Source organism: Cygnus olor, chromosome 1 (assembly GCF_009769625.2).
Source record: "Cygnus olor isolate bCygOlo1 chromosome 1, bCygOlo1.pri.v2, whole genome shotgun sequence".
NCBI lineage: Eukaryota > Metazoa > Chordata > Aves > Anseriformes > Anatidae > Cygnus > Cygnus olor.
The window spans coordinates 154,394,811-154,416,877 of record NC_049169.1 but is presented as its reverse complement, the minus strand read 5'-3'; the positions used below and the strand labels follow the sequence as shown (position 1 = coordinate 154,416,877).

At 38.9% G+C, this 22,067-nt stretch overlaps 2 protein-coding genes across 6 annotated transcripts in view; one reads left to right on the top strand and one right to left on the bottom strand.

The window, feature by feature from the left end:
* UGGT2 (UDP-glucose glycoprotein glucosyltransferase 2) overlaps positions 1-10,421 on the bottom strand; it is an 88,144-nt gene extending 77,723 nt beyond the window's left edge. The window contains exons 1-3 of the mRNA XM_040538550.1: positions 10,183-10,421; positions 8,968-9,050; positions 370-500 (exon numbers count right to left, since the gene is read on the bottom strand). Of these exons, the coding sequence (XP_040394484.1) occupies positions 370-500; positions 8,968-9,050; positions 10,183-10,334 (366 nt within the window). The 5' untranslated portion in view covers positions 10,335-10,421. The remainder of the gene's footprint in view (positions 1-369; positions 501-8,967; positions 9,051-10,182) is intronic.
* Positions 10,422-10,459: 38 nt separating this feature from the next.
* Positions 10,460-22,067, top strand: part of HS6ST3 (heparan sulfate 6-O-sulfotransferase 3) — a 333,065-nt gene continuing 321,457 nt past the window's right edge. The window contains exons 1-4 of one of the 5 annotated variants that reach the window (XR_005814904.1): positions 10,531-10,692; positions 11,085-11,235; positions 13,540-13,618; positions 16,024-17,408. The gene's annotated coding sequence lies outside the window, so the exon portion shown is untranslated. The other 4 variants (XR_005814903.1, XM_040538576.1, XM_040538571.1 and 1 more) reach the window with 4 other exon arrangements.

Sequence of the window (22,067 nt, the reverse complement as noted above, 5' to 3'; positions counted from 1 at the left end):
CATTAAATAACAGATCTAAATGTCTTGAAGATACAGGAAATTTCCTACTTTGGGAATGTCTGAATTCCCACAGGAAAATTTAAAGCAATGCAAAACAAACAAACAAACCCACAACTGAGTTTTAAGAAAGAACAAATCCCCCCCCAAATTACCTCGAAAATACAGCTATCCATATAATTAAACACAAAGATTTTTTCCTCACAATAAAACTAGCTTATGAAACATCATATCATACCTTTTATAATTAGTATCAGGTTTGACTACAAAAAACACGTGCATGTATATTACTGAATTGTAATAAATATTATTTACTCTGAAGCCAAAATACCACATATATCATTTACCAAATATATCAGATAATATACTCACCTGTTGAAACATCTGAACAGTTGGAGAATATGCCCGTATGGAAAGTGCAAACTTCAACAGATTGATTTGCAAATTGGATAAAAATTGTCCTGCTTTCTTCAAGATTAAATTGTAGTAAGAATGCTCTGAATCTGTTGAAGAAAAAAATACAAAGTTTTTGTATTTAGCCTCTAATGGTGTGGCTTATCCATCTGTGCTAACATAATATTTGCATATTATGCTGGCACTGACAGGCAGTTCAAAAGTCTTCAATGTTATTCACTGACAAATTGTTTCCTTTACCTACAAATTCTCAAGGCCTAATGTAACACAAATGAAATAAAAGTGAGCAGAATAGCACTGGTTAACATCTAAGTCATTTTCAGCAATAAAAAAAAAAATACTCAATACAGTAATACCTCTTTGCAGTCCCATATGGAAAGTCTTGAATAGAGCTTAATTTTTCAAACTTATGCTAGCCTTTTAACGCAAACTTTTAAGGTTATGTTAAACCAGCATTATTTTTAAAATTATTTCCTCACATTTAGTCTTGGACCACTCCAATCATTCAGTTTACATTCATAAAGCTCTTCTACTGGCAACATTCTTTGGTCTACTCTCACATATCTTATTTTTTCCCTAGAAATGCATTATAAACAAGAGTACGAGAAGAGATACAAGTGAAACGGTTTCCCATCCCCTACCCCTCCCAGCAATCTCACCTTCTCAAAGCCAAAATCAGGACTCCAAGTAAGAAAGGAAGCTGGATGGAGTCTGGGAACAATGGAAGTTATAATAAAGAACTGTGGTGGTAAATAAAGAATCTCCATTTATTCTTCAGGTGGAATAACCATAGAATCACAGAATGGTTTGGGTTGGAAGGGACCTCAAACACCATCTAGTCCCAACCCCCCTGCCATGGGCAGGGACACCTCCCACCAGACCAGGTTGCCCAAAGCCCCATCCAGCCTGGCCTTGAACACCTCCAGGGTTGGGGCACCCACAGCTTCTCTGGGCAACCTGTGCCAGTGCCTCACCACCCTCTGAGTAAAGAATTTCTCCCAAATATCTAATCTAAATCTCTTTTAGTTTAAAACTGTTAACCCTAGTCCTGTCACTACACTCCTGGAGGAAGAGTCCCTCCACATCTTTCCTTGTAGGCCCCCTTTAAGTGTTGGAAGGCTGCTGTAAGGTCTTCATTGAGCCCTCTGATCATCCTCATGGCCCTTCTCTGGACTTGCTCCAACAGGCCCATGTCCTTCTTATGCTGGGTGGGCCCAGAGCTGAACACAGTACTCTATATGGGGCCTCACAGGAGCAGAGCAGAGGGGGAGATGCTGTGGTTTTACCTTGCTAGGCAGCTGAGCTCCACCACAACCGCCGTCTCACTCCCCCTCCTCAGAAGCCTCCTTGGCCTGCTAGCTACACTTCTATTGATGCAGCGCAGGGCACGGTTGGCTTTCTGGGCTGCACGTAAATATTCTCATGCTTTCCTTAGGCATGTCAGTGAAAGAAGCCTAATTAGAAAGAAGTTGTAATACTCTTTTATCAAGTTGAGAAAAAGACCAGTATCTATTAAAGAATTTAACGAATAATGCTCATCAAAAGTTTGAACTGGGCCATGTTTTCTACGTTGCTGTATATGACATTCTTGAACACAAATTAAAATTGAGGAACCAAAGCTGTTACCATAACAAACATTGTGCACCATCCCTGTTCTAGAGGTTGGTCTTCCACAGTAGGAACAGCTGAAACATGCACAAACTAGTCCAGAATGTACACTGTGGTGAAAAAAATCTAAGTAAGTACTTTACTTACATGAATAGGTACTACCTGTAAAATGCAGTGATTCAGGATCTTTTTCATGTAAAATTCAAATATTCTCCTATAAAGTTGAAAATTTGCAGCAAAGAGAAAGCAAGTTGAGGGGGTAAACCATTGCAGCTGTCCAGCTTAAATTTACCTATGTTGTTGGTCAACATCTTAATTTAAAAGTGTTTCTTCTCTGAAAGTGGAATGATTGTCCCAGTGGGAAACCCCTCTAGGGGTCCAAAGTGGAACCATGCTAGACCACATACCATAACCCTATAGGCCATAGTTTTGGAATTATCCATCAACTGTGGCCAACTCTAGATGTAAATAAACTTCTGAGCCTGGCAAGTTCTAATGAAAAGGATCCCTTGGGATGGATTAAAAAAAATAATCCAGAACCTGGGATATTAAAAACAAACAAACAAATAAACAAAACGACTTTGAGAAAAAATTTGGCATCTGAGCATTCACCATTCTGATGCCAAAACATTAAACAACATCCTTCTATTCTATAGAGACTGACCAGCCTTTTACTGCTCCTGCTCAACAGCAGGATTAAAATATTTTTAATCATAGCTTCTGTGGTACCCTGAATTTTCTTTGCAGGATTTCATTCGTATTATTATATAGCACATATCTGCTAGGCAGTTTCCTTCATACCTTGTATCCTTGCCCAAGTATTGTAGAATACTTCATCACATTTATTTTTTCCCTTTTTTGTTTTAGCAAGTAATACCTTCTCTAAACTCTAATCATTAATCAGTATCTTAAACCTCTTAAGACATTCTTCACATCTCTCTACTCTTTTAATTTCTGAAATTTGTTAAGTAATGTCCTGGTACCATGGCATTCAAAACTGTCTGAGTTACTGAATTGTCTTTTCACCTACTGTTTGCCCCAGCCTTGGGCAATGCTTTTCATATACAATAATGAAGTACTTCCTGTCCTCTTGCTTTCCTCTTTACAACCTCTAGCCTTTTGTTCCTAGAACCTCTAGGATCTTCTTTCTGCCTTTTCCTCCTCCTGAAAATTAATTATTTCAAAAGACTCAGTTTGCTGTTATTCACTATAAAAAAAAAAAAAAATTAGGATTACAAAAGGGCATGTTCTACATTTCCAGGAATTTGCCTTCCCATAAACTATGTATAAACATTCCTGTCTTAGCATTAAATTAATTGGACTACTTACATTTATACTAGAACTGCTGGCTTCATTCAGACTACAGTGATAGCTCTTTAAATTTCAGCACGATAAATTAATCCACATCAACAGCTATATGATCCATCTCATGCAAAAAACATTTTTTTAAGTTTATTATATACTTCAAACTATTTTCACATAGTATTTGCTCCTTGATACTTGACAACTGCTTGCCCTTCAGGCACATTTTTAACAATACTCTCTGCTAAAAAGTAGAAGCCATGATAAATTTTTAGAATGTTAGAGGCAACCAAGGAGAAACAGATGTTTTGGTCATAAAATGTTTCATGATGGCATATTACCATTAAATTCATTAACTAAGTTGATTAAAAAATAACTAAATGAGATGACATCGATGGCATACAGCTCCAGATTTGAAACATCTAAATGCATGCGTACAAGCTATATATCTGTAAACTGCCATCCTGGCCAATATAATCTAACAGCCAACAAAACATGAAAAGCTATTTAGGTTGCTCTAAACGTGCCTAAATTTGTCAGCTGAATAGCTCTCTAAACTCCTATAGTCAAACTGAACTGAACTACAACTGAAGCTAAGAAGTACTCATATTCATCTACATTTATTGTCCACAATCTCCAGATGTATCTCATATCACAGGGAGATGAAAAATAATTTAAAAAGAGGGAGAAGACCAGGGTGGTCACAAAAGGAAAAAAAGGTCTTTATCATGGCTCCTCAGACTCCATGCAAGTGAGCACGCACACCACAGAAGTAATATGAATATATGCTGGTGCCCCACAGGAGAATTGTAAGTACTGAGGCACAGAACGCAGGGAGAATAAACATAAGGGACATAATTAAGTCAGAAGAGTACAGCATGATAGGCTTATTGTTTTGAGGGACTGGAGTTTGGGGATTGTTCCAACTTTATCTATGTGTATATCTGTATCTATAGATTAGTTAGGGAATTGGAGAGCTCAAGTAACAGCAGCTCCAGCATCACTGGCCTGTCAAACCCCTGTGACATTCAAGAAAGATGCCAGTACAGATGGAGTACTTTATCGCATGATTATTACAGAAAAATGCCGTACCTGTATTATTTCCTCTTGAATCTGTATGGCTGAAAATACTTATCTGATTTAGTAGTGAGTAATGTTGATCTAATACAGTGTGCAATGATTAACCTTCTATATCTGCAACAGCTAATTTGCATGATTGTGCATATATATAATATATTGTTCTATTCTTTTGGAGAAAACGGCTTCCTTATTAATGTCTGTGGGTTTTTCTTTGTTTAGTATTTACAAGATAGCTGAACATTCAACACACAAACTAAACCACTTAGGAAGACAGTAAACACTCAAGTTATTATTTGTCAGCAGGGAACTAGCTCCTTACCTTCGCACTGTATTCCTGAATTAACCTTTTGAGATACAAAAACAGCACAAAGTTTAAACTGCAATTTTAGTATTTTGTAACTGTGCTGTTCTTTAATATCAAATTTTCACAGCTTTGAGTTCTTTATAACATACATGCAGCCCCAAATAGCATCAACCCCATTTCCAAATTTTCCACAAGACCAGAGACAAACATATCACATTAAGTAAACATGCACAATGCTGTCCATGCTACCTGAAGACCTCACTCTAATTTAATATAGCATATCCCATAATCATCCTTTTTTGATATTTTTCATAGCTGATGATCTCAACGATGCCCAGGTTGATATGAGTACTTATTAAAAAATGTTTTAACAACCAAACTAACCCTATAAAATGATGTAGCAAATTCCACATACATCGCTCCCACCTAATTTGTTTCATTTCTACAGACATCACAGCTAAACAGACTATTTATAGACCAAATTTGCTATGGCTAAATATTTAAATGAACATATTAACAACTGATGTTGATTTGATTATTCCAAATTTAAAATAATAAATTTCAAGGACTGATAAGCAACAGGTTTGAAATCTTCCAAGGAATGACTTTTTAAAAAGCCACCATACTTGAGACTTTCAATTGTCTCTTGGTTTCTCTAATACTTATCGACTCTTCTGAAATACTCAGTAGTATGTGGGGATATAAATCTACCATCCAAATCTTCTATAAACCCAGTTTTTCAGCTTCAAATCTAGAATTTCTTTATCTTAGGAATTTTCTTCTGTTCAAAATCAACATATTATCATCCATCCTACCTAGTCTTGATATCATCAACTTGATATCATACAACTGAAAAATCATTCACCCCAACCAATCCTTTTTAAGCCAGCTCCTTTAATTTGCTCAAACAGTTTTTGTTGCATTGTGACTATTCCTCTATGTCAATGTCTTTTGACATGTAACAGATAAGAAAGGGCTTGTTCTGTAACATCCAGAGAATGAACTTCTCCTCAGAGGTATACTACTGTATCTCTCTCTGTAACTGTGCCACTCCAGTAGCTCAGTATTAATATTCTTTACTTGAGCTGACCATTTTATATCTGATGCCTAATGCAGACTTCCCTACTGAACGTGTCTTAATTATTGCTGGATACATATGATACTCATAATATTTCTGTTTCACACTTAGGATATTGACTTCAGTAAGACCTTTTTAAGTTGGAAGAATCAATACTGATGTGATTTTTTCATTAAATAACCACTTTCTTTTCCTCTAAAATTGTAACTTTCCTCGCCCGCTTATTCAGAAAGAGCACTGGTTTATTATACTACCTCAACTTTAAATTAACTTTTAGGAAACCCACACCTGGTGCCAGAACTTTAAACTTTCCTGCAATATAAACATAGGAGTTTGTTGATCATAGTAACAAATATACACATACCAACAGCTTTATATGCTTAATTAAATAAGTATTTTAGTACATTCTTAAGGTTCCCCGCTACCATCATCTAATCCTTTGGCAAGACAGACCACGCAAATCATCCTACTGGTAATATAATTATCCTCAAAGAGTTTACCCAGGTGAAGTAGAAAAAGCATGTAGCTAACAGCAAACTTCTAGAAATATTTGTGCCACTAATAACAAATGTCACTAAAGCTTCAAATTCCTTGGAAGGTTGGTCCAAGCAAACAGAAGACTGGGGGTAAAAAACTCTGACATGTACAAAATGTCTTATCTCAAGGCATACCAGCTGTACCTTAGCTGGGCATATAAATAATAAACGAAGAAAGAAAGAAGAATTGAAGCTGGAAATTACTTCTGGAGGTTGTCTCATCTAAACTTTTACCTAGGGGAGATCTAATTTCCATGCTAGATTAGGCTGCTCATGGCCTTGTGGACAGTTTTGAGTACCTCCAAGGATGCAGGTTGCACAACCTCCCTGGGCAGTTTGTTTCAGGGCTTACCAATCCCCATGGCAGAAGTATTTTCCCTAGTATCTAACCAGAATTTCCATGTTTCGGTTTGTGCCCACTGTTTCTTTTCCCACCACTGCATACCTTCATGAAGGGACTGGCTCCACCTCCTGCATACCCTGCTGTTAGGCAGCTGAGGATATGAGATTCCCCTTACCCTTCTCCTCTTCAGGATGAATGAAACCCATTTCTCTCAGCCTTTCCTCTTAAGTCTGCCACAGTTCCCCAACCACTGTGGTGATCCTCTCCTAGACTTGCTCCAGTATGGCAATGCTTTTCTTGTAATGGCCCAAACTGGCCCATTACTACAGAGGCAGTCTTGCAAGTGCCACATACAGTGAAATAATCACTTTGTCAACTGGCTGCCTACACTCCTGCTAACTCAGCACAGCATGTAGCTGGCTTTCACAGGCACGAGAATGCAATGCAAGGCACTGCTGACAAAGATATCCAGCTGGTTCTCAAGAACTGCTTTCTAGTCAGCCAGTGCCCCGCTTGCGCTGTGGCTGAGGTTATTCCAGCCCACGTGCAGGAATCCCTAAAGTGCCTTTGCAGAACCTCCTGGTATTTCTGCTGGCCCATCCCTCCAGCCTACCAATGCCCCTCTAATGACAGCTTTGCCCTCCAGCTTCTTGACTTCTCCCAGTTTTGCACCATCCACCATCTTGTGGAAGGTGTAATCCACGACACTGTCCGGAGCAATGATAAACACATTAAAAACCATTAGTTCCAATACTCACCATAAAAAGGCCACCAGTAGACAGCCAGAGGTCAGGCTGAGCATGTTTCCATTTTCCGTGTCCTCATGCCCTTGCACAGAACAGCTCTGAAGGTTTACTGTCCTCAGCGATTCTCTCTGGTTTTGCTTATACTTCTGACTTCCGACTATCCCGTTTTCATTAGCTCACAGAATAATTATTTTTTTCCCTTTCCAGTTTACATCCCACACCTATAATCACAGTTCTTTGTATACCATCTGCTTCTACTAGATCCCTTCCGCAAAAATGAAGGATAAGAGGAAAAGGGCAGGGAGAAAAGAAAGTAGAACATAATGTTCTACTCAACACAAAAGCACATCATGTAATCATACGCAACAAAACGTTGTTTACCATGCTGGTCTCTGTTCCTTTCCTCATAATTTCCAAAGTCTATCAGCTTCTTTGGGCATTGGCTAAGCACTCAAATAATGCTCTCACTGACCCATCCACAGGCACGTGACAAACTCTTTTTAATTCATATTCAGTCAATTATACTTGCAAAAATGTGTTGTTCCTGAAGTTCCTTCTCCCTTCCATATATACCGTATTCTGAGCATGATTTTTGTCATCTCACTGAAATTACTGGCACGGTCTTGTGAACAACTTTTCAGGTTTTGATTGCTAACATTAACATTCAATTTATTTAGAGCCTCTCCTAGTGGTAGGCCCAAGTGACAGGTCCTCACACTCATACGTAATGAATGCTACTATTTTGAAGAGCAAATGAAACAACTGCCTCAAGCACTGTGTTCGGTTTTGGGCCCCTCAGTACAAGAAGGACATCGAGGCCCTGAAGCGTGTCCAGAGAAGGGCTACGGAGCTGGTGAAGGGCCTGGAACACAAGTCCTGTGAGGAGCGGCGAAGGAGTTGGCATTGTTTAGTCTGGAGAAGAGGAGGCTCAGGGGAGACCTTATTAGTAATTTTCACTAAACTGCTCTCCAAGACACTTTCTGGGATGGCTCATTTACATTTATGGTTAGTTTACTGGATTTATCTCCAGACTTCTAGCAACCTAATATTCTGTTGTCTAGTCATACAAGATTTTTTATCCCATTTTGTCAGCAGTATTATTCTGAGACACTAGTATAGCTAATAAACAGTCTCAATGTCACCTACGAGTATGAAACATTTTTGGTATTTTGTTTTCATTTTTTCCTTTAGCTACCATACTCATTTGAGCTTTGTGGGACTCTCTCCTCTTCAAATATCCTTCTTACACAAAATACTGCCTGAATATCCAATTCCTCTTGCTGAATCTTATAGGAAGGTAGGTATCTTTAATCTTTACATTTCTGTCCCATGCTCAAAGAGCAGTTCAGTCCATCTTGTCTTATTTGTTTTTAAAATAGCCCTGCATATAGATTGCCTAGGAGAAAATATGCTGAAACTTTCTGAAAGAAAACTACCTAGCAAGCAATAGTTGGAAGAGTTAGGCTTTACCTGACAGGAACTAGCTAATATGTTAGCTTGATGTTTAAAAATCATGTAAAGTGTAAGATATATTAATACTAGCATGCTGTTTAACTTACCTCCTTGCTTATAAATTGTTAATTCTCGTACAGTTTCCAAGAACTGCCAAAACTTCTCATTACCATCTTCTGCAATAAATTCACTGTTTAAAAAATAAAAATGAATTGTCCATAGGTTGACTTTATCCAAAGATGTACCATAGTAAAAATCCTCAGTTGCTTTAAAGTGACAACAACAACAAAGCGATAAAGTGTTAAGTATTTAATGATCACCTAACATCTCTACAGTATGGAATACTGAACACTCATGTATTTTGGTAAAATGAGACATTGAACAAAACCACTACCAACCTGAACTCAACAGTCAAGAGTTGTAAAGCAAACAGACTACTAATAAGCACAAGCGGTTTTTCACTTTATTTTTCCATGTGTATACCAATATACAGTTACATATAAATGTACTTAAGCACCCAAACTTTATTAAATAGAGGTTAAATATACAAATAACAACACAGTGTCAGGTTATAACTTTTAATCGAATTACAGACTTATCAGGGACAATGTTTATTTTGATATGCAGGGGAAGTCCCCATTCTCTGGAACATTTTCGAAGATGGGTTAATCGTTACAAGCATAAAAGGTAAGGTTTGCTTTATTCCAAACACCCTTTTTTCCACTTAATGTTAGCACTTTCTCATTTTGTTATTCTTAAGGGAACACCAAGGTTTGTTTATTGCCCCTCTGGCCTGCCAAGAAGATCGACTTGCTATCACGAGCTCATTCTTTTCTAATCTTTACTTTGGAAGTCTGCCACCCCTTTGATTACAGAAGCTTGCAGTTCTCCCTTTCATGGGAGCTCTCCAAACAGCAGCAAACACATTGAAATGAAAAACTGAGCACAATTTTAAACCAAATTGGCTGTGGGGCCAGAAATGCGTAAGAGAAGAAAGCATTTTGACTTTGTACTTTGAATTAATAATCATAAATTAACAGCGCCTTTTTAGAAGGCACGTTTTACCACTACAGCTCCACACCTTTACTAATGCCTTTACACGCCGTTACTTCATTCGTGAGACAGAAGTGAGTTAACTGGGGTGAGAGAAATGTACTTTTACTCTACCCACGACCTCGTGAAACCGGAGAGGGGAAGCTATTCAAGCTCCCCCCGCCTCCCGCCCCTCAGCCCCCCCTCAGCCAGCGCAGGCACCGCCGCCGCTCCCCTTCCCCGTCCCGACGCCCGGCAGCGGAGGAAGGCAGCGGGGGGGCTGCACGCACCTCGCCTCCAGCAGCTGTGGGGTCGCCGGCCATTTCGCCGCCAGCCGGGCCGTCACGGCCGGGGGGGAGGCCGGAGCCCCGCGGCAGGGGCAGGGCCGCGCCCACAGCAGAACGAGCAGGGCCAGCGGCAGCAGCAGCGCGGCGGCCGCCATGAGATGGCGGGCAGGGCACGCGCCCCGTCCACCGCCGCCCCCGCAGGGGGTACCTCTGGCCCCGCCCACGCGCCGGCTGCCGTCTTCCTATTGGCTGTGCCGTGCCACCGCCGTCGGGCCATTGGTCAGTCCAGAAGCCAATCAGCGGCTGACGACTTATAAACAGCGGGGCTAGAGGCAGGGGGAGCTCTTTCTTGACACGCGGCGCCGGAAGGTATGCGCATGTGCGGGCGGTGTGCTGTGGGGGGGGGGGCTGAGCCGTTAAGAGCTCCACCCTCCCGTGAGGGTGCCGTTGGTGTGTGTGAATTTCCTGCTGAGGGTTAGCTCTTGGCTGTGTCTTCCAAGAGCCGGGACAACGGTAGTTTTCCTAAACTTTCCAATTCCTGTGCTTGGGCTTTGTGCTAATTAGGAGTGCTGCCTCGGCTTTCATTAGCCTAAAAAGAGCTAATAACTTAGTAGATTCGCAGAGAATACATATAGGCAATATAGGAAGGCAGAAGCACTTTTTTTTTCCTCTGCAGAAGTTAGAACATGGTTCCAACTAGAACTGGAAAGCTGTTTCCTGCCAACATACTTTTATTTTTTCTCAATAAATACACCTCACTGGAAAAAACTAAGCTACAGTTGTTTGAACCAATGTCCTTATTTGCAGGCTTGTGTTAAGCTTTTCAAGCTCTTGGTCTCCAAGTTACTTATTTTCAATCTGGTTATTTATTTTCAATCTCACTAGTTACTCATTTTCTTCCACAGGACTGCTGCACTCTCTATGTTCTTCCCCAGCTGTCTGGCAAAGGTGCAAGTGCTGGTGCAGGTGCTTCTGGAGCAGGCTTGTAGGGTGTGGATATGGAGCAGCTCTCACCAGTTGTTTGTTGGAGGGATGAGTCCTCCAGTTGTATTAAAAGTATGGGGTATCACCTTCTCCAAAAGTTGGCTGATGATGCACAGAGCTTGAAGCTGAAATCAGGACTGCTCATCTTACTGCTGCATGCACCTTAGTGTATCTTGCCAGCCATCACCTCCTGACTGTTCAAAACTGCTGTGTGGATGGCTAGAGCCAGTTAGGGCCCTAGTAAAAGGATCAGGCTATGGGTTGTATAGTTTAGTTTTAGTTTTAGTGCTTGGGACTGGTCAATGTAACATCCTCTGTACAAATAAAAGGGATTTGTTAGCCAGATGTTCTGAAACTGACATGTAGAAATTCTGCCCTAACAAAACACCTGTACTTACATGCTGCTGGGTCTGCGGTTTTGTTTGATAAAGTTATCCCTAAGGCCCTGGGGCTCTTTGTTTTTACTTATTCCCACAAACTTGTGCAGTTATAGCACCTCACATAATTGTCAGATACCACTGACACATCTGTGTTGCCAGCTTCACTGTAAAGCAATTGATTTAAATAACCTCACACAAGACCAGTAGCGAAGCCTTCATATACTTCCAGGAAGTATATAGGAGAGTGTTTCTGTTGGGTCATATGTAAGGCCAATAGTAATAACAATATTCAGTGTCTTTTATATGGAGAGAGACTGAAACACTGAGCAGGTTTTTTATTTGTGCTGACAGTTCAGAAGCTGCTTCTGCTGACAGGGATGACACAACTAGGGTTATGTACAGATGAATAAGTTTGGGTCTCCCATGTTTCAGTGCAAATAACCTGTGTATATGGACAAACTTTGGCATCCAGAGGAAATAAAACTATAGGTGATGAACTGTTAAAAGACACGTCCATTGCTCCCTAGCAAAGTTCAAAATACATCTGGTCTACTTTGTAGGAATTATGTTACAAAATCCTGCACAGAATAATTACGGCTGTTTTAAATTAACCAACTATCAAAACAAAACGATCCTTTTATGATTAAAGAAGTTCCAAGCCAATTGCTTTTTGCTGTTTCTTCAGCCATAACTGAAATTTACTAAAGATGTTCCCTATGTATATACATTTATCAAGCGTTTTTCATAACTACATGTGGTACTATGTGTTTGTGATGATGGATACATCTGCCTTAACCTAATCTATCAATTGTCTTTGTATATAAAGTAGCTGTATTACATTTTATTTTATATTGATATTGAAGAGGCTGCTATTGTTACTTAACTGTGAGTTCTTAATAGCTTGTACTTGTTTCATACAATTTATTGCTTGCTATACAAAAAAATAAAAATTTGTTGCCACTGGTTATGGAAATAAAACTACCTTTGAATTCAGTGGCAGGATAAAATGGTAGCTGTGAATCAATGGTCAGATAATTAGCCTCTGCTGAACTAGAGAAAATCATTGGTCGAGTTTTTCTCTTGGGGAGAGATCTTTTCTGCTTAAATTCAGGGATCTCCATTAGACAGAAAGAATCTCTCTCCTGACACGCCTCTCTCTCCCTCTCCAATTTAGGGTTATTGTTTTATTAGTTGCCTTAAATTTAGACAGGGTAAATGAAGTTGGAAGGGATTTCCAGATGTCTCATGTCCAACCTCCTGCTCAGAGCAGGTCGCTGAGATCTTTGTCCGCTCGAGTCTTAGTGCCATCTCCAAGGATGGCACCTGCGCAACCTCTCTGGGCAACGTGATTCATTGCTTGATCAAGATGCAGTTCCGACTGCTCTTCAGAAATAAATACTGTGTTGTAACAGAGCATCACCTTCCTTATAAAGGGAATATTTATGTATATACATCTGTATACCTATCTGTCTTCCTTTTCCTTTGGTACTTAAGCTACATTCTGGCCTCAGAGCCAATGTACACTTTTTAGAAATCTATTTCTTTATAAGTGCACAAAGGCAGATTTTAATCTCTTAAGCAGTGTGCAAACCTAGAAGATGGAGAGCGGACTTAATCTTCATTTCTACAGCAGTGTTATGTAATTAAGTATTGCAAATAACACTTGAACATTCCTGTACGTACATTCCATATGTATGAGAAAGACCCTCGGTTCTCTGAAACCGTTTTTCAGCAGAACAGAAAAAGAATTACAGCAAAATTTTAAAATTATTCATATCACAGCTGTGTAAATAAGAATTGATTATCATAGCTGTTTCAGTGTGAATAGAGGAAGTGATTAATGAATGCCTCTCTGTAAGATGCAAATGTTTTATAGTATTATTCATAGTGAGCTATGTCTATTTAATAGAAATAGTAGCAATAAGTGAAAATAAGTTGAGCTTCATCAGTGTATTCAGTTAGCTGAAAATAAAACTTTTTTTTTTCTCTTTTACAGGTTGAAAACAATTTTTGCGCTGAAGGACTCCCTTTTTCCCTAACTTGGAGGAACACAAATGACAAACACCAGTCAAAAGGTAAGCCTGTTATCTATTTATTAATTGTCAGCCTTCTGGGCAGTAGCTGCTGGCATCCTTTTACCTGTCAGTGTTGTTCCTATGTCATTATGGTCAGAGCAGGCGTTTGAGATGTTTCCCTGGTGAGATTAAGTATGCTGCACTGAAGCACTTTTTGTCCATTCCGTTAGAAGTAAAGACCAACCTGAATTATGCAATTAGCGTATCTCTGTGTGGTGGTATTATGTACTAACACAAAATATATTTTATAGTCTGTTAGCTCTTCATTTTGATTGGCAGGGAAAAGCAGGTGAAAGAAAAATGGATGTAGGAGTAGCATGAGCCTGGTTTCAACAGCTCAAAGAAGCTGCTCAGTGGCAACTAGGGCAATCAAAATTTATGCTGCTTTGCTATGTGCCTACACGTGCAGCTGCAGTGACAGTAAACGGCTCTCTTCAGGATCCTTCTCTTTTGGACTTCCATTTAAAAAAGAGATGGAAGCAAAATTTTGCTTTGTAAAATAAGCATAGAAGTTACAACTTCTTGCGACCCACCTCAGAACCATAAAGGATATACCTCCTGGGTTAGATGAGCCAACTTCCTATGAACCTGTGGGTACGCTTGTGTGGCTTTGTGGAGAACAGTAAAATTTGGCCATAATGGGAAATGCAGCTTTTGCAGTAAGCAGTGGCACTGTGGTGTTGTGCCAGCAGGACGGTGTGGTTGCACTGATTTCTGAACCATGCTGGCTCCTACCATGCCACACCTGGGCAACTAGCAGTAGCAATGAATAAAAATAGAGCTTGTCTTTAGCACAGCAGGCTTTTCTCAGTCTGACTATGCCAGATCTCAGCTTGCTGAACCAAGTTCATCACGTAACATGAGTTGGCACTTCTGATATTATTAACTGGGGTGCTCCCACAATTATTCTATTCTTTAGAGAACCCTGAGGTTTTCAGGTGTTGAACACGAGCATTTTTCCCATTTTCCCTAATTGCAACTTGTGAATTTGTGTATGTACTCAAGGAAAGGAAAGTACAATATCGTATGTAGAATGCTGTGGGGTTTTAGTGGAAACCTTTTTAAGTGGTTACGGACATGTTCGTAATCCCTAGGATAGGTCATATATAGCATTTTAATAATACGCTTTTGTTTGTCTAAGCTATATTGATAAATTTGACAGGGATGCAGGTCTGTGTACTATATGTGATTTTTAGAAAAGATGTCAGCGGACAACCTGCAGGCACAATCTTACTGCAACAGTGACTAATACTAAAAAACTGAGCGAGTTGATGTGGGATGGATCTGCATTGGACCTTAGTATTTAAACAGTAAAATGATTGAATTCAATTAAATATCTGAAAGCTGGATAAAGTAGCAGACACTCCAGGTGAATCTTAGAAGGCATTTATTGTTTTCGTGGTTCCAAATGTGGGGCAGGGATGATGTGTGTACAAACAGGGTAAGTTTAGTCTTGGGCACATCATGCAGTTCAAGGAGAAATTCTTCTGTCATCTTCTGCCTAAGAATAATGACCTAACTCCAAATAATGTAGGAAAATCAAGAACTGAAGGGAAGTTTTGTTTTTGTTTCATGTTGATTCTTTGAGATCTATCTCAAAGATAGTATGAACAACCGATGAAAGGGTAAATTAATGTCAGCGTTCCAGTTGGATCCAATTACTTGGATTTTCAATTTTTTTTAAACCAATTAGCCACCTACTGAAAGTGCACCGAAAACATCACGCTTTCTCTTGTATTCACCATCTCCAACCCAATGATTCTCAAATGGTGCTACATGACCTGAAAATGATACACAGGTGATGCACCAGTAATATAAAAAAATAACTAAAAGTGTTCTGTAAGGCTATTAAATAACCATTGTTACTGATTCAAATAATAGCCACACTCTTGTGTTTTAAATTTTTTAGTTTGCTACATGGAAATGTATGGGGGATTATAACTTTGGCAGGTAGAAGTTGTTTATATAAAAAGTAGCAAGTTAAGTATTTTTACATTACTTCATTATTTGATGGGTACAAAAAAAGTGCCTCAGAATAATTCTGAATACATTAAAAAAAACAACTGCAAAAAGGACTTCAGCGTGATAGTACAGGTGCATTTCCTGAAAAAATATAGTATTTCCAGAAATAGAGGAGTTGTATTTGACTTATAGACCTATCATTTATGAATCAAAATGTGCTGCTGCTACATGTGAGGTGGAAAATTTAAAGTACCTGTACAATAAGGTATATCAGTGATTTTTCCCTTTTAGTCAGCTCAGTAACCCAAGCACTAAATCCTTGCCCGGAGGAGGTACGTAAGAAAGCATAAGCTAAGTTGGAAAATTAGCCCACGAGTCCTCAACCAAATTGCCTTTGGCATGCTCCCAGAGAGGTAAACTCTGCTCTATCTCCCTGGGGCCAGCTCTGCCAGCAGCGACACTTAGGGTGACACCCGGGCTTTCGCGTGGCTCTGTGGCTCCTGACTGGCTATGGCGCTGAGCAACCTGAGGTCACTCTGAAGTTGGTCCTGCTCTATGCAGAAGTAGAACAAGATGACCTCCAGCGTGCTCTTTCAACCTAAATTATTCTGTGACCCTTAAGTGCGATTTATTTTAATTAAAGCTTGGTGTAACTAAAGCGAAACAGAACTAGTCACGCATTATTGTGTGAAATGCAATGGGATTGTTTCCATTGGAACAAATTCCATTGCTGCTTTTCAGATTTTGCTATGTCCCTTTTCCTTGTTCCATCATTCTGGTAATGACAATAGCAAACTAGTAGCCAGGTTTCTCATCTCTCAGGGCTCATTTCATCTCACTTCCCAAATCTGAAAAAAAAAAACAACTTATGGACAAGTCATGTAAACCCATTCCTTTCAATAACTTATACTGAATATATTTACAGGGAACATAGAAATATTACTTTTCAATAATGTAAATTAACATTTTATGTCCTTTAACATTTTATGTCCTTTTCAATTTATCTGAGTATATAAAATTTTCAATTTTTATGATTTATATGCAAAGCTAATTACAATCCATTGTCAAGACAGCTTTAAAAATCAATGTAAAAAATAAGTTATACATAAATGAAAGAGAAGGAAAAAGTGCAGCCACAAGCTATTACGCGTATAATGAAAATGGATTTATTGCTCAAGTCTTATTACCTTCTATTATTAAACCATTAAGAAGGTCCCTTAAGTTTAATCCAAACTGGAAAAGACACATTCACATACACGTATATGTGATATTCCAGCCAAACATACATTAAATGAACTTTGTGAGAATTAAAACTCCCAGAAGAAAGATAAAATTTATTATTCCCACATCTCTGACATTAGTGTGGTATATCCATAAATAAATTATAAAATGTGTACTTTAATAAGTTCATAAAATGTGGGACAGTCAGGAATTACATTTTTTTTTAGCACTGAAACATGCACATATAAATTCAATCACAGATTTGTATCAGGCTAGCACATTTCTGTAGTTCAAATGGCACTAGCCACTCAAAAATCCAAATAAGTCCAGTCTCAGTGAAATAACTGGTCACTGAACCTGCAAGGTTGCGGTTTATAGCTGTATATATGCAGATTTCTGGAGCTTTGCACCTGTGTATTGAAGTGATTGCACGTAATTAGCAATGTGATTATCAAATATGTTTTCACATACCGCATATAATTAGACTTACAGAAACACACTACATTTAGAATATTTTAATGTAGATAAACTTTGGGGGCAAAAATGAAGTGTTATTAACAAAATGCAAATTGTTTAACCTCTAATGTGCTAGCTTCTGCTTCTCCTGTATCTTTCTGTTAGCAAAAGGATTCCCAGCCATGCAAACTCAGCGCAGCTTGAGGTAAGAGCCAGTTCTGCAGATTTTTTCACCTCCTACCTGTGCTGCTAGAGCAGTGATGTGTGGTTCCAGACAATGGGACACTGAAAACTCAAGGCAATGAAAAAGAAGGCAGCAAGATTATTAATACTGGATGTATGCTATCTGGATATAGAACTTTGTAATATCTTTGTTGTTAAAATAAAATGATCATGCGTATGGATAGATGGCTAACTTCTAAGATTATACACACATATATATGGTAAACATATAGGTAATATCTCATTGTAAATTAATGAAAAAATATATTTATCCCTTGGTTTGTGATCAAACTAGGTTTCTGACTGGAAAACCTGGCTTTGTTTCTGTTTTCCAGTATTCCTTGATTATAACTTCCTAGACTAACTGAGGTTAAATCAAACATATGGCTTCTGTACTGGTTATTTACATTTGTTAATCTGCTGTTAGTACTATAATTCTGATAACTACCTCTGACAGTTATCATAAACAATGTATTATATTTTAATAGGCTGGTACACTTAGGCCTCTTGAAAGGATTACGATGAAATAATAGGTCTACTGTATGATACGTAGGAAAAAAAAAATAAGATCTTGCCTACTGGAGGTCCCAGACTCCTTCTCCTAAAGAGTCTTTCTAAAAGTCCTAAAGAAAGTACAAGCTTCCATCTTCTCCATTTGTTTCCTTTTTTTTTTTTTTTAAATAAACCTGTGGTTCTTGAACACTTTCTTAAAGGAATGCAGTTCTAAAATCTCTGGACAAGTTTCATCCCACTATTTCTTAACAGTTGGGAGAAGGGATTATAACTATAAAAAAAAAAAACGAACTGTATTTAAATAAAATGGCTGTACAGCACATGATTTTTGTTATAAACATCAATTTAAAATGTTTCAATGCCTGCTAGTTCCCAGTTATGCTTGGACATAGCCATGCACAAGTGTAATTGTTTAATAGATCAAATTCTGATATTTCACTCACCATCAGTAATCTGTAGGCCTCAATGTGACTATGCTGCTGTAGGCTACTTTTATCTTCTCTTACCAGTATAATTCCTGCTCTATTTTAGCTTTTTCTTTTGCCAGAAACGTATGTGCAATGCTAGTTGTTTGTATGGACATGCATCTCCTCACTGAAACGCTTCAGCTTCAGGTCCAAACTAGCTGCTTTGACCAACCTGTGTTTTGATCTCTTCTTCGGACAGCCTGAGAACTACCACCTTGATTTTTGCCATTTTTAATCTGAAATAACACTTGAACAATCTTCATGTCAGTTCTCCCTCTGAATTTACAGTTTTGATCTCTAACCTATCTGTGTTGAATGATTTTTCTTCCTTCTAGTGTTTTTTAGCTAGTCTTTAGTTTGTCTTAGACTGCAGAGCCAACAAACAGATCCTTCCTTGCTATTTTAAGGGCTAGAGGAATTACTCGTCTTATATTTTGTGCCACAATTTGCTGTTGTAGGTTAAAATTCCCAGTTCTTCTGGTAACTGGTTTTCCCAGCATATTTCAATCCGAAATCATAAAATGCAATAAATTAGTGCTGGAAACAGGTGTCTCAAATCAGGACCTCAAACTGAGTATGAGTATCTAACCTGACACCTACAGTACTAATAACTTCTGTGTTGTAAGTTTTGTAGATTGGCCAGATTTGAGGTGATGAGGAGAAATTCCACTGTAGCCCCGGCCGTGAGTTAACTTACATCTCTTCTTAATTAAACCTAAATTCATCTCAAAAATTTTGGGAGTCCAACTAAACTTTTAACTGATAATAGAAGCAGTATTTTAGTGACTTTGATAGCACAAATTAGAGAACGATTACCATTCATACATTTTATGAATACACACACACACATAAACCAACAATAAAATCAAATCTGTTACAGAAGAATCGCTGATCTCATGCCTTCAAGTTATTAGAATGAACCTAGAAGGAAAACTAAGTTATTTGGAAAAAGCTTACTTTTTTGTACTTTGTGAAGGCTATGCAACCCTGCTGTGAGTCTGTTTATCTGATAGAACGCTGAGAATTGGACCTCAAGAAAAACAGAAGTTCTAAGCAAAAATGTGAATACATTGTTTACTTTTTGGAAACTATCCCGATTCTAAAACATTTCTTCATGATGACAGCACTGTTGAAATAATGCCTCCTCCAAGTGTGTAGGGTTGGCACAATTTCATGGTTGAGTAAGCAATTTGCTTGAACAGGAGATACTAAGGAGAAAACATTGAAGTGATATTCCAGCTGGACCGAAGAGGGACTAGTAACTCAGGTGCTTATAGAACTAGACTAGGTGAATAAGAGTTAAAAAAAAAAAAAAAAAATCCCCTAGCAGGAGTTGGAGTCCTTCTTAGAAAGGTCTGAAAACTCCTGGGGAGGCACATAAACAATGTGTGGTTTGTGAATTCAGACTTCAAAGTATTCAGGTCAGTTTGCTGAAATGAATCCAAGAAAGGTCTAAGAAGAAGTAGTGGCAACCCAGAAAGCGATAACAGTTCTGAACTTGCTGTGATTTCCAGTAAAGAGTTGGAGGTCGGTTATAAAAGAAAGGTTCAGACTTGCAGACAGCTGTGAAAGCCAGATAGGGGTGCTGAAAGTTGAGCCTGATCTACCGCTTGCAATGCTTTTCTTCATTTTCCACCTGTATCCCACGAAGATCAGATGAAAGAGATGAAAGAGTCTGAGATCAAATATTACAGAAATAATTTTTTCCATTTTGGAGACGGAGACTTCCTGGAAGACTTTTTGTTGTTGCTATTGGAGCTTTTTTTTTTCCTTTTTTTTTTTTTTTACATCACATCCCAAAGGCTAAAAGATGAACCAAAAAATAGGTTGGAGGGGAAGTCTAGTGGATCAATTCTAATACTACTTCAGATTTACTTCAGATTTATTTCTCAGCAGACACTACAGTTCTACACTTCAAACAAAGCTGGGATGCAGATTTGGATAATGTTAGGCTGTAGTTGTCCATAGTAAATATAAAAGTCAATCTTGAAGGAAAAGACAAGATATGTCCAGAATGACTTTGCAAAGGGCAAGAGGGGTGGTTTGGCTTCTAGACAAAAGCAGAAGTGCACAAGATAAACTGATAGTGGGATAAGTTGTGGTTGATGGGGACTGGCAGATTAATGTCACCTGAAATGAAGGAAGAGGGTTTTGTGTGGCGAGAGGACAAAAATACTGCTATGATGCGTATCACCAGGTGGCAGTGTTACACAGTCTTGCAACTCCTATACTGTATGAGAAAATTTGGGGTCTTGGAAGGAATACTAATAGGGATATTTGTTAGTTTCTGTTAGGCAGAAGGAAGTTGCAGAAGAGACTGGTCTCTCCCTGCACTGATTGCCTGGGTCAGAGTCAGTTTTGGGGATGGAGTTGCAGTCTGGGGACTGAGACGTTGACTTGGACATCACAGTCTTGAGAAAGGGGAATGTATTGGATGCTGTTAGGCTGCTCTTTGTGGGGAAAAACAAAAGGCCATATTCAAATGTAATAGAGATATCCTTCACATGATTGTCAGTGACTGAGTCTCTAGCACTTCTACTTGTACCTGAATCTAGAAAAATATAAGCGGATGTGGTATGGATCAAATGCCTTTGATCTGTAATTAGTCCACAAAAGCTGCTCTTTTAGCTACTCTAGAGTTTACATCATAAATATTGCAGTATTCAAAGGCTGGAGACTGCAAGGAATGTGCGTAAGTAGGTCTAGGTTTTTCTCTGCACAGGACAGAAATGGGAGAGCAGTTTTCTTTGTCTGTCCTGTTAAATGATGTCTTTGTGTTGCAGATGCCAGTTGTCATAAAGAGCATACACAAACAACTCTATGTTTAGTTTCTTTGGGATTACAAGAAAACACTCTACATTTCATACTCTTTGCCTTCTCCCTTTGCTCCAGGACCTGCATTTGCTGCTAGTCATTTGATATTGCAACCTCAAATTGCTGGAGTAGTTGCAGCCTCACTCAAGTTGCTTCCCACTCAACAACTCTTATCTGGCCTTATCATGAAGCTGCACACATCTTCTTGAATGGCAAAATCAGCCAGAGGCTCTTTGTTAGCCAGTTTTCAGGCAGTGGTCACACCTCACATCATCCTTGCTATAGTTCTGATTACAGTTGGATTCCAGCAAGGGTCGCCATTGTTTGTGCCTTGTGGCCATCCTGTTCTCCAGGCAGTGAACTCTGGTAAGCCCCTCACATGGTCCTACATGCCAGAGATTTTCTCTGCTAGAAAACATATGGGAACTTTAACCTGAGTTTTGTAATGCTGATGCCACAGTCCTAAAGGCAAGAGAGAACACAGTTTTTCTTTCCTTAAAATAAGAACTGCAAATGCTCTGGTGGTGGAGTCTACATGAGTAAATTAAACATGCTCAGGAACTTTCTTGGATATGGAGGCCATATACTGTGACACAGCTTAACTTGCAGTGGTGCTCTTGGTGACTGAGTGCTGGTTGGAAATGTTTTCTCTAATGGTTTGACTCCCAAACTATGTCCAGGGGTTGTTTGGGAGAGTGCTAATTCACATGCCAAAACCTAGTTAGAGCATTTGTCCTTCTTTACTCTGCTAAATGACCATGTTGCAATGCCCAGGAGTGATCCCAGGTGCTGTT